Below are 13177 nucleotides of genomic sequence, written 5' to 3' on the forward strand. Positions count from 1 at the left end.
TGGGCCCAGCAGGAGACTGAACATTGGCGCTATTGGAGCGCCAGGCCTGGGGCCCCCAATCAATAAATCCGGATCCGGGGGCCCGGCGCTAGCGCTCCAATGGTGATCCGGCTCTGTGTATAAGAGTAAAGTTGTGAGTGCAGCTAAAACACACTTCAGGTAACTGCAGAATCAGCTCCTCTGCTGTACTTGTCTTGCACACATACATCTGCTGTAGCTCGGACTGCTCTTCCTCTCTGCAGACACAGAACTCCTGTGTTTACACTGCAGTCTCACTGCTGACCTGCCGACCTTCCTGTCTGCTTGGTGCTCAGTGTGTCCTCTGTCCCAGGCTGGTGAAAAGGTGCTGCATCTCCCCTGTTTGCAGGCTCAGCCTCCCACGTGCATGAGCTCCGTTCTTGTGATCAGCAGCTCGTCCCTTCCTCCCCCGCTCTGCCTCTCAGCTAGCGATCTATCCTGGGTGATTTAGCTTCCAACACCCTGCTGACATACATCCCCAGCTCCCTCACACATGCTGTAATATTTATACTAACTCGAGTATAAGCCGAGTAGAGCTTTTTTAGCACATAAATTGTGCTGAAAAACTCAGCTATACTTGAGTATATATTAGCTTATATTTTGTATATGAATTATGTTGATTCCTGGAATATCCCTTTGAACAACACTGCCTCCTTCTCTCCACTGTGCGGCGGGTCACTGTATTGAAGCTGCGCCGTCCGCAGTGCCTGAAAAGTTATGAACCGCTATGTGCCACAGGCCCCTGGACCAGCGGGACCCATAGCAGCCACGACCGCTGTAGTAACACGCCTGCTAGACCATGCGCTGAATTTCACTGACGGAGCACAGTGCAAAGGACACAATTCTGCACATTCCTTGTGGAACAACAGCGCCAAACTGTAATTATGGTTAGTAAAATCCACAAGTCCTACAGAAAGAAGGGGAATGTTTATTAGGGTATGTGCAATATGGGTGACCATAATAGGGCATTTTACTTTTCATGGTAAAATTTCTTATTTGTGAACAACCCCAGTAAGTGTTCATTAGTATTCTCCTGGGGTTGACCTGACCATTTGTCTTATGGCAGAATATTCAGTCTCCCTTTGATTGGTTTCGTTTTCTCTTGTTTTTGTCCTTTGGAAGTTTGGCATCATGTAGACAACATCAATGTTTTCATCCTACAACAAAGAAAATGATTAATTACAAAGGAAATAATTATAAATTATATATTCCCAATGTAGTATGAAAATATAAAAAATAAAACTGGCACCGCAATAGATGGAATTATGGAGCTATCCAGTGATGAAATAAAAAACTTATTTATTGCATAAAACACCTTTAAATAATATACATTATTTTTTGCAGGGCCCTTGCAAACATAACACAAATAAATTAAATTTATAACAATGGGGCACATTTACTTACAGTGTCACCGGAGTTCACTGAAAGCGCATTGTCCGTCTATAATGCAATGTGCGGGAATTCATTAAGGTCGTGCGCCCGAAATCATGAGTGTCGCTTCCCCGTTCAGATCGGATAGAGTTCACCATCTTTTTTGTGGTGCATCTTTAACCCCTTACTGACGTGCGCCCTAGTAGTATCACCATTTTCACTGTATTTTGAATTTTTTCACCGCTTCATAGTACATGACATGGAAAATTAAATACTGTGATAATATTAACACTCTACAGTTTGTTTGTTTTATTTTTTTTTTTATTTTTCTTTCTTTTGTGGTCTTTCATTCTGCCTGTTATGAGTCATTAGGCTCCATTTGTTTTAAAACCAGCCAGGAAGTGGAGATGGGCAGTGTGTCTCTAACATCAGAATGCTCCAGGTGAAGGCAGCCAATAGCAGAACACCCCCGATATTAGGCTAAGACACCTGTGAGTGTTTTAATAAAACCCAGACCCAAAAAGTACCTCACTGATGGGAGAGGGATAGAAAAACTCCCCCTCACAGTGACATAACAGCCAGGGGTGGGGGTCAAAATGCCCCTTGGTTTAAATTGGTTTGGTTCAGTTTGGGGGACTCTATCACACTAGAAGACTGGATCGCTGTCTATGCTCAGTCCTCGGGCCAAAGAATTTCTTCCTATTTCAATAGCAAAAGTTTTTTGTTTCCTTTTTCCTAACTGTTTGTAAGTATCGTATGTGTATTGTTTTTTTTTAAACTTTTCATTTTATCTGACAATTTTATGCTTTGAGTGTACTGTATTTCTTTGTACATATATTTAACTGTTCATTTAATAAGTCTCTGCTTGTAGCCTTAAAGAATCTGAGTCTCTGAAGGGAATCACGTTACCAGAGGTCATTGTTAGCATAGTCTATGTAGTAAGTGATTGCATGTTCTGTGTGAATTTATCATTGTAATATCGTATAAGTAGTGAGTGCATGTGCTGAGTTATCATCAGGGTGCATTGTCTGTGTGGTTGAGGTGCCTACGGCCTTATTTGCGTAAGTAAAGAATGGTGGCAGTGGATGGTGGCAGTGGATTGACTGGGTGCTGAGATTGCGTGGAGTAAATTTAGCATTAGGACGCCATTTTGTGGAAGTGGGCGGAGCTTAAGGGCTAAGTTCTGGGATTCCATAGAGAATCCGGTGAGTCGGGGGTCGTGACAAATACCATCATTATGAAGTGCAATTTGTTACGCAGAAAACAAGCCATCACAGAGCTCCTTACGTGGAAAAATAAAAAAGGTTATTGATTTTTGAAGGTGGGGAGTGAAAAATGAAAGTGAAAAAACTAAAAAGGGTAGGTCGTTAAGGGGTTAACTTAGGGCTTGCGACACAATTTGAATGTTAAATACCCTGGACTGAATAAGTCAGACTGTGGGTCACGTGCGCCACGTGCGCCACGATCGCAGCGCAGAAACTTCTTATATGCCTGTACAAGACGTTTTAGCCATGAAGAATGGGCACAGTCTGACAAAAGTGCAGCATGCGACCCTTAGTAAATGTGCCCCAATGTGTCTAGTAGTTGCATATACCAACCATTTATCATAAAACAGTAGACTCTGTGTCTTAATAATTTTCCGTATTTCTTTTTGTACCAAGATGTGATATCAAAAGACTTATAATTGTTAGTAGTTGTATATTTTAGACTTCCCACCTTAGTTGAAATCTTATATAAAGTATTATGCAATAGAAAAAGTCTGAAAAATAATTTTGTAGTTTGTAATTACAAAATTACAATAAAAGAAAAAAATAAGAGAAGTTTGTAATTTATAATGTATTTTATTTCACATTTGTTATGTTTGCAAGGGCCCTGCAAAAATTAATTTGTATTATTTTAAAGGGGTATTTCCACGAAGACAAGTTATGTCCTCAGGATAGCAAAATAACGCATTCTCTAATTCACTGTTATTAGAGAGGGCCTTTCAGCCCCCTCCGTTCCTGAGATATGAGCCCCGGGATGTGACTATTCACTGTGCTGTATTGAAAGAGGATGGGGCGTCTGCAGCACGGGTGGGGGTGTGTGATTATGCTAACATCTTCTGACACCATCCAATCAGCGGTGGAGAGTGTCAGAGAAGAGATTCCTTTCTATAGCGCCTAGCTGCGGCTGCGTGCTCCCGGCATCATGTGTCTGCACTGCCAGGTGCGGGTAGCTGCTTGTCTCTGCGCAGCACACATCTTGCAAGCCTGTGTATAAGAGTTTACCGTGTATAATCAAGGATAAGCCAAGTTTTTCAGCACAAAAAATGACTTGGAACGGTTAGTACAGTGTTTTTTTTTCTGAATAGGGCTAAATGGCTATATAGTGGGTGTAGGGGCTGCAGGCTATATACTGGGGCTGAATGGCTATATAGTGGGTGTAGGGGCTGCAGGCTATATGCTTGGGCTGAATGGCTATATAGTGGGTGCAGGGGCTGCAGGCTATATGCTGGGGCTGAATGGCTATATACTGGGTGTAGGGGCTGCAGGCTATATACTGGGGCTGAATGGCTATATTGTGGGTGCAGGGGCTGCAGGCTATATACTGGGGCTGAATGGCTATATAGTAGCTGCGGGGGCTGCAGGCTATATACTGGGCCTGAATGGCTATATAGTGGGTGCAGGGGCTTCAGGTTATATACTGGGGCTGAATGGCTATATACTGGGTGCAGGGGCTGCAGGCTATATGCTGGGGCTGAATGGCAATATTGTGGGTGCGGGGGCTGCAGGCTATATGCTGGGGCTGAATGGCTATATAGTAGGTGCGGGGGCTGCAGGCTATATACTGGGCCTGAATGGCTATATAGTGGGTGCAGGGGCTTCAGGCTATATACTGGGGCTGAATGGCTATATTGTGGGTGCAGGGGCTGCAGGCTATATGCTGGGGCTGAATGGCTATATTGTGGGTGCAGGGGCTGCAGGCTATATGCTGGGGCTGAATGGCTATATAGTGGGTGCAGGGGCTGCAGGCTATATACTGAGGCTGAATGGCTATATAGTAGGTGCAGGTGCTGCAGGCTACATCCTGGGGCTGAATGGCCATATAGTGGGGGGCAGGAGCTGCAGGCTATATACTGGGGCTGAATGGCTATATAGTGGGGGTAGGGGCGGCAGGCTATATACTGGCGCTGAATGGCTATATACAGGGGGCAGGGGCTGCAGGCTTTATACTGGTGCTGAATGGCTATATAGTGGGGCAAGAGATGCAGGCTATATACTGGGGCTGAATGGCTATATAGTGAGACAAGGGCTGCAGGCTATATACTGGGGCTGAATGGCTATATACTGGGTGCAGGGGCTGCAGGCTATATGCTGGGGCTGAATGGCTATATTGTGGGGCGGGGGCTGCAGGCTTTATGCTGGGGCTGAATGGCTATATTGTGGGTGCGGGGCTGCAGGCTATATGCTGGGGCTGAATGGCTATATAGTAGGTGCGGGGGCTGCAGGCTATATACTGGGCCTGAATGGCTATATAGTGGGTGCAGGGGCTTCAGGCTATATACTGGGGCTGAATGGCTATATTGTGGGTGCAGGGGCTGCAGGCTATATGCTGGGGCTGAATGGCTATATAGTGGGTGCAGGGGCTGCAGGCTATATACTGAGGCTGAATGGCTATATAGTGGGTGCAGGTGCTGCAGGCTACATCCTGGGGCTGAATGGCCATATAGTGGGGGCAGGAGCTGCAGGCTACATACTGGGGCTGAATGGCTATATAGTGGGGGGCAGGGGCTGCAGGCTATATACTGGGACTGAATGGCTATATAGTGGGGGTAGGGGCGGCAGGCTATATACTGGCGCTGAATGGCTATATACAGGGGGCAGGGGCTGCAGGCTTTATACTGGTGCTGAATGGCTATATAGTGGGGCAAGAGATGCAGGCTATATACTGGGGCTGAATGGCTATATACTGGGGGCAGGGGCTGAATGGCTATATATTGGAGCTGAATGGCTATATACTGGGGCAGGGGCTGCAGGCTATATACTGGGGCTAAATATCTTTATACAGTGGGCAGGGGCTGCTGGCTGTATACTAGGGGGCAGAGGTTATCAGGCTAAATACTTGGGGGCAAGGGCTAGCTGGCTGTATACTGGAGGCAGGGACTAGTTGGCTGTATACCGGGGGCAGAGACTTGCTGGCTATATACTAGGGACAGTGGCTGCTGGCTATATACTAGGGACAGTGGCTGCTGGCTATATACTGGGAGACAGATGGCTGGTTGGCTATATACTGGCTGGAGCCTGTGACCAATGCATTTCTGACCCTAGGCTTATACTCGAGTCAATAGGTTTTCCCAGTTTTTTTATTTAAAATTAGGTACCTCGGCTAATACTCGGGTCAGATTATGCTTGATTATATATGGTATGTTAATCACTTGTACTACTGATTTATTCAATGTGTGTTTAACATTAAGTAAGTGAACATTTAAATGATACTAAAGAAAATTATATAGGTTTAGGATTTGAAATGTTCTTACCTTACAATCTCTTTTATACACTGTCTGTGATGCAACATCTGTAATGGAACACAAGAAATAGTTACATTTCCATATGTAGTAACAAATCAATAATGTGTTAATATTTTATTGCCCTGAATCATGATTTGCCTTCAGAAGAGTGGAATTAGTTGAGCGTTTGTGGAATTTAACTTTTGCACTGGAAAGCTTGAATTTCACAATTGAAATCTTTAGTGGGTAGTATTTGAATCATATGTATGTAATTTATACATCCCACCTACTGTTCTAAATTGCTGCTCATAGGCAGTCTGCAGTATTACTGAGGTACAGTGAGGTCCTACTGGCAGTGCTTAATTATTAATTAGGGGTGCTGACTAAATGGTGGTGTTTTGCTGACTGAATTAATAAGGGGGGAGTTGGACTCACTTAATAAAGGGGATGCTTTGCTTACTTTAATAATGGGGTGTTGTTATCAATCAATGTTTTTTTGTGTTAGCTAAAGGTATTCCCTGTGACATTCCAGACCCTCCAGTATGTAAGGTATATTAGTTATTGTTTTCATAGACAGTCCCTGAACACAAGGGTTCTAGGAGGCACAGGAAGTCTGTTAGAGTTGTCCACCACAATTGTCCACAACCCTGAACTCTGACTGTCCCCTTTCATTTGCCTCAGTGAAACAGGGCCCATGTCCAGAACAGTAGTTTCTGCCAACATCTCGTTAGGTATAAGCCCAGTCCGTAACGGTATTATATTGGGCCATAAATCAACCCAGGTAGAATATATATAACCAAGACATGGACATGGGGATCGGGCCTGTGGATGAAAGAGGCCAGGATGGTAGACTGTGGGTCCATGACAGGAGAAGATACCGTATATACTTGAGTATAAGCCGAGTTTTTCAGCACAAAAAATGTGCTAGAAAACCTCACCTTGGCTTATACTTGAGTCAAGAAAAAAAACGAACAGTGTACTCACCATCCAACGCCCCCTGGCATGTCCTCTTCTATACAGTGATGCTGTATCCATGTCCCCGCACCATCCGTCGAAGGGATTTTGATGTCAGCTGCTTGCTGACATTCTACTATGTCAGTGTACTATGATGTCAGCGAGCGGCTGACGTCATGGTGCCTGCAACGGACGGCGCAGGGACACGGAACCAATGCTGGAGCATCGCTGTATAGAAAAGGACCTGCCGGAGGGGGGGGGAGGGGGCGTCGGAAGGTGAGTACACTGTTTGTTTTTTTCTTACAGGTATTATATTGGGGGCAGGGGCAGCAGGGGGCGGGCAGGCCATATACTACAGGACTACAGGGGGGTGGCATTCTATATACTACAGGTGCTGTCAGGCTATATGCTACAGTGGGGTGGCAGTCTATATACTACAGGGATTGGCAGGCTATATACTACAGGGGCTGGTATGTTATATACTACAGGGGCTGGCAGGCTTTATACTACAGGGGCTGGCAGGCTATATACTACTGGATGTTGGTGGCTATATACTACAGGAGGCTGGCTGGCTATATACTACAGGGGGCTGGCTGGCTATATACTAGAGGGGCTGGCAGGCTATATACTAGAGGGGCTGGCAGGCTATATACTACAGGGGGCTGGCAGGGTATATACTACTGGGGGCTGGTAGCTATATACAACAGGGGGCTGGCATACACAAATACAATGGTGGTGGCACCATCTGATGATACAAACAGTATGCGCAGGCAGAGCGCATAGACATGTCTCTGCCTGCATTTGTGCTGTGGGGATAAGATGAAGCCAGAGCGCGGGAGGTAAGAATTTATTTTCTTTTTTTACAATGGGTCCTGTGACTGCCAATTTACTATATATTAGTGGAAGGCTGCTGATGAATATTTTACTTATTGGAGGTTCCTGCTGAATATTTTATTGAAGGGAGTCTGCAGGACAAGACATATTATTGAGGGGAGGCTGCTGTTGGACATTTTGAGGGGAGGCTGCTGGACATTTTATATATGGTATATGAGCAAGGTACTGTGTGTATATTCTGTGTATTATATATGTGTATTCTCAAGTGTAATTTTACGGGACGAGGTGGCAGCAAGAGTTTAGATATATGGGGCCGTAATCCAAAGGTTGCTGGTATCTTGTTACGCCACTGAATGTGGGGAATTGTGGTTCAATGATCAAATGGGGCTCATGTGCTTTCATGGGTGGTGCAGACACACGCATCAAACTGCCAAGTGGGTTCTAGAACACCTCCTACTTGGACCAGACCCAGGACCTTGGATGAGTTTTAACTTCCCAATGGAAGGTCATGAGATTACAGTTCAAGCATCATCAGACCTGTTAAGACTTCCAGTGTCTATCTAGACAGAACATGAAACACCTACTATACTCCCAATGAGTTATGTGTATCAACCAAGGCCTTCAGAACAGATTGAGGCCCAGGCATGCCTGGACTTTCTGAAATGTGCAGAAAGTGTCGAGTAGAAGGTGGGGAAGTGGTGCCCCATGAAGTACAGAGAGAGACAGAGAAAGTGCTGTAGAATCATACACTGTGATGGAGGGACTGAGAGCAGGAGAGCTATTTTACCTCTCTATTATGTGTAGGAGACTTCTGCTACACAGAGAGATAGCACAGTCACATGATCTTCTCCACCTTCCTCCACTGTGAGCAGGGAGCAGCAGCTTCTCCCCTCTTTATTTTGTGTTTACCATAGTGAAGGGAATTGCAGCTCTCCTGGCTCATTAGGTTCCGCTCACTAAGAAGAGCCAACTCTTCTGGCTCCTGAACAGCTCCCTAATAAATATAAAGTAGGGAGTCGCGGGGTAGTCAATCACCCCATGCCATTTCACTTTTAACCCAATTGTTTCAGGCTAAAGGGGGCGTGGTGAGCCAGTTAGGGACGGGATTAAGCGAGCCATTGGCTCAGTGAAATGAGCCGAGTCACACTGTTTATGAACAAGAGCCGAATCTTAGAGCCGGCTCGTTCACGAACGACACATCCCTAGTTTACAACCCTACAGATGGTAAGAGAAATGAGCAGTCAGGAGGCAAGCTACTAAACAGTAGGCTAAACTTTGGAGAATAGAAAAGAACCTGTTGCACATAGGTAATCACGATAATAGACAAAGTTGTTCTACATCCCAAGAGCTTTTGATTTGTGAAAAAAAGAGTTGCACCTTAAATTTGAAATGATTAGAATAAGTGGGTTCTGTGTTGCTTATAAAATAATGGGGAAGTTACTGGTTCTCCATATTAATGAGGATGTGCTGGTTTTAAAAATGAACATATGAAAGGGGGCTTTGCTAACTATGACTCAATGAGGAGATTCTGGTGTTAAAGGGAACCTGTCACCAGGAGACCCATTTTTAGCACTCCCCCAGTCCCCACAGAGCATACACTGCGAAAGAGTTTTTGTATTAAAAATAGGTTTTAAAGAAAAAAATATATGTTATATTGTACCTTTCATTAGCATGTGCTGTGTGACTAGGCAGTTGCCTATTGGGAGGGTCTGGAAAGGCGCAGTTACTCCCCCCCCCCCCACCCTTGGGGAACAGCTTCTCCATGTGACCTTTTTAGATATATGAAAACACCCATCACTGGGCTTAGTGACGCCCCCTGCTCCTCTACAGCCAATCCCAAGTGTGGGGAGTTATTCATATATTTGAAAAGGTCACATGTTTCCCAAGGGTGGGGGGGAACTGCTCCTTTCCAGACCCTCCCAATTGGCAACTACCTAGTCACACAGCAGATGCTAATGAAAGGTACAATACAACATATCTTTTTTTCAGTAAAACCTATTTTTTATACAAAAACACTTTGGCAGTGTATGTACTATGCTCTGTGGGGACTGAGGGAATTGCTAAAAATGGGTCTCCTGGTGACAGGTTCCCTTTAAATATGGTTAAATGAGGGGGTGGTGTTAAATAATATTTAATAAGTGGATACTGTGCTTTATAGATTGTATATAAGTCAGGGGCACATTATACATAAAATATTTTATGCCAGGATCTGAGGGTGCTGGATGATTGGCAATGGCACAGACTATTTCTACGTTCCCGACTCTGATTCTTTGCTGCCTATCCTGACCTCCTGCCTGTCCCCGACTACGAGATTGCCTGCCGTTCCTGTACCTCGACCTTGGCTGCCACCATGGACAAATCACGCCTGTGGAACGACCTGGAGGTACCACGCTGCAGCAAGTTGAACCCGCTTTGCGGCAGGCACTGGTGAAAACCGGGTACTACTTAGACTCCGGTTCCAGGATCCGGTTCCATCATCTGCGGTGGTTCAGAGGATCCACTACCTCTGAGCCTGACACATGTATTTATGAATGTATATATGTGCCACTGCTACTCATTTGTGTCGCGGCTCTACTACACGCAAAGCAACACAAATTTCTGTACTGAAATGAGCCTTCACAATCATACGCAGAATGCAGGCCCACGGCTGGACGGCCACTTCCCGGACGAGGGCGCGCGGCTACGAGAAGCCGGAGTTCTCGGGGTAGGAGGAGCAAAGAGGCTACTGGGGCCTGGAGTAGCCGCGAAGTGTAGCCACATGTCCGGCTACTCCGAGCCCCAGTAGGTTCCCTTTAAGTCCCAGAAACCCCAAGATCTCTGGCTCCCATTGGCATCATTCAGACTTAAAAATTAGTGTTAACGACTCTAATAAATAACTTAAATCCTACATTTTAGCCATAAATACTGTACCCCCCTCCCCCTCCCGTACCTGCAAACGGTTGAAAATGGTGAGGAGATTCTGTGGAATAGTGTTATGTTATTTGTTTTTTGTGTTACTCTGCTAACCACTTTGCTCCTTGAGAACTGATATATGAGGACATTGTTGGGCCAACTCTGTTGACCCGTTAGGCTACACTAAATACTGTAACACCAATCTTTGTGAATCATATTTGTTTACAATACTAGCTACTTTTGCACCTCTATGCAGTTGAAAATAGAATACTATATATTTTATGTATATCTGCTTCTCATTTACTGTTAACACCAAATAAAAAATATATTTGAGAAAAACAAAATAGGCAGATAGATAGAAAAGTGAGAATGATGGGTAGGTAGAAATTAGACAGATAGATTTGATGGATGGATAGATATACAAATTTAGAAGATAAAGATTAATGTCTTGAAAGTGAAAGTAAAATGTTTGTACTGTTAAGGAACACTGTCATATGTTATGTTCAGTTTTATTACCATTTATTTACCATCCTTTATCTTTTTGTAACGGAGGTAAATAAACGGAAATCCTGACGGTCGTGTGGACTTATCCTTAGCAGTATATTCATTTTCCATATATATTTATATGTTACAGGGGAGGAAAGTTGGCAGTCTGTGTGCTTTTCTACCCAGGGCACCAACATGGCTTGTCCCAGTCAATTTCATGCCGCACCATATTTATCAAAGTGTGTGAAGGTGCATGATAAATATGATGCTGTACACACCTTCTATTTGGCTTTGTTTACAGCAGAAAATTGCCAAAATCTTAAACCTTTGATGAATGTGGTCCAACACATTCAAGATATTTTTGGAACAAATCAAGTCTTTAGGCAGAATTGATAAGTCTACCCCATTATGTAACCGTTTTACTGTATTGGCCCATTCAATTTAAATGGAAGCACTAATAACAAAATAAAGTTTTTATTTAAAATTTGACCGTCTAACAATTGCTTTCTGAAACTTTAGTTTGCATTTTATGTGTTTTTTTGTTTCTATGTAGTACAGGCAGTCCCCGGGTTACATACAAGATAGGGACTGTAGGTTTGTTCTTAAGTTGAATTTGTATGTAAGTCGAAACTGTATATTTTATCATTGTAGTTCCCGACAATTTTTTTCTTTTGCCCCAGTGACAATTGGAGTTTCAAATTTTTTTGCTGTAATAGGACCAAGAATTATCAATAAAGCTTCATTGCAGACAATTTTAAGCTGATTATTGCAATCTGGGACTATTTTAAAGCATCCAGAGAGCTTCACCAGAGGTCACAGTGGGCAGAGGGGTCCGTCTGTAACTATGGGTTGTCTGTAAGTCGGGTGTCCTTAAGTAGGGGACCGCCTGTAGATGCTAGACTTGTGGTAACAACCTATTATTGTGTAAACATTCATTTCCTGACCCACTGTGGTAGCTCACATAGAGAGCTGGAAGCGGACACCAGTATATATAGTCAGTGCTTGTGGTCATACCAGGAATTAGACAACTAATGGTTACTGTCAAGGAAATACTATTCTTGAATGTGTAAGATTTGTTGAACTATTGGGCAATTACAAACTTGGTTGAAATATATGGCATCCATTGAAGCATCCAGGCCTCTTTTACAACATCCTGGAGATCCTTACAACCTGATAAATTCTGACCTGCAGAATGTTCTCTGGTGACCTCAAAAGCCATTTGGTCACCTCTCCTCTGCACCTACCCCCACCCCTGCATCTAGCAATTTGGAAACAAAGAACTGTTTAAATAATCCTGGACTCTCCCCCCTCATTAACACTTTGCCAAATCTTGAATGACCCTCTGGACTAATTAATGAATGGGAGGTTCTCAAATCTGAACCAAACTGAGAAGTTATAAAACAATATGAAATCCAAGAATTGATGTTCACATTTTGGGGGCTGCTTGACAAGCTGAGTGTGTTCCTTATTTCTCCCATCTCCAGGGATCAGGATTTACTTTAAGTTGTAAGTTTCTGTTATTTTTCTCCCTTTTTATTTTATAACTGTTTTGCCATGTTGTGTGTCATTTTATGTTGTAATTCTTTTGTTTTTAATATCTTTTTTATGCACTGATCAACTTTTTGTAATTAAAGCTTTTCACTTTAATTTTGGTCCCTGTATGCTCTGCGAACTCATAGCCTTGTGAAGTGTGGTTAGCTGTGTGACTGCTAGAGTGCTGAGTGTGCATGTCTAGTGGTGTGACAAGGTGACTGCCTGAGAAGCAAGAGTTGTTGTAGAGTGGGATACTTATTGGTCCCAGTATAAATGCAATAAGTGGTGGCAGCGGATCTGGTGCTGGATCTGTATGAGGTGTTATTTAGGCTCAATTTGTGTCCTGAGTGAAAGGTGAGCGCAAGTTTGAGTAGGCTAAATTAACCCGTACAGTTGCACCCCATGTCATGTGACGAGGCGGCGTCCTCGCCGTGACAAATTGGTGGCAGCAGTGGGATAAATTCATTTTTGTCAGAGCATTAAGTGTTGGGATTTAGTAACTGACCCCTGCACTTAAGGACTAGTGAGCAGTGGGCACAGTATTTAAGCCCAGGGTTACGAGGCAAAGCCCTGGAAGTATTTGCTGACCTTTCTCTTGAGCTT

At 44.0% G+C, this 13177-nt stretch overlaps 1 protein-coding gene across 1 annotated transcript in view; it reads right to left on the reverse strand.

The window, feature by feature from the left end:
• Positions 1–943: 943 nt before the first annotated feature.
• Positions 944–13177, reverse strand: part of LOC140127169 (tyrosine-protein phosphatase non-receptor type substrate 1-like) — a 42095-nt gene continuing 29861 nt past the window's right edge. The window contains exons 7-8 of the mRNA XM_072147532.1: positions 5906–5943; positions 944–1175 (exon numbers count right to left, since the gene is read on the reverse strand). Of these exons, the coding sequence (XP_072003633.1) occupies positions 1041–1175; positions 5906–5943 (173 nt within the window). The 3' untranslated portion in view covers positions 944–1040. The remainder of the gene's footprint in view (positions 1176–5905; positions 5944–13177) is intronic.

This window comes from Engystomops pustulosus, chromosome 4, assembly GCF_040894005.1.
Source record: "Engystomops pustulosus chromosome 4, aEngPut4.maternal, whole genome shotgun sequence".
In the NCBI taxonomy this organism is placed as follows: domain Eukaryota; kingdom Metazoa; phylum Chordata; class Amphibia; order Anura; family Leptodactylidae; genus Engystomops; species Engystomops pustulosus.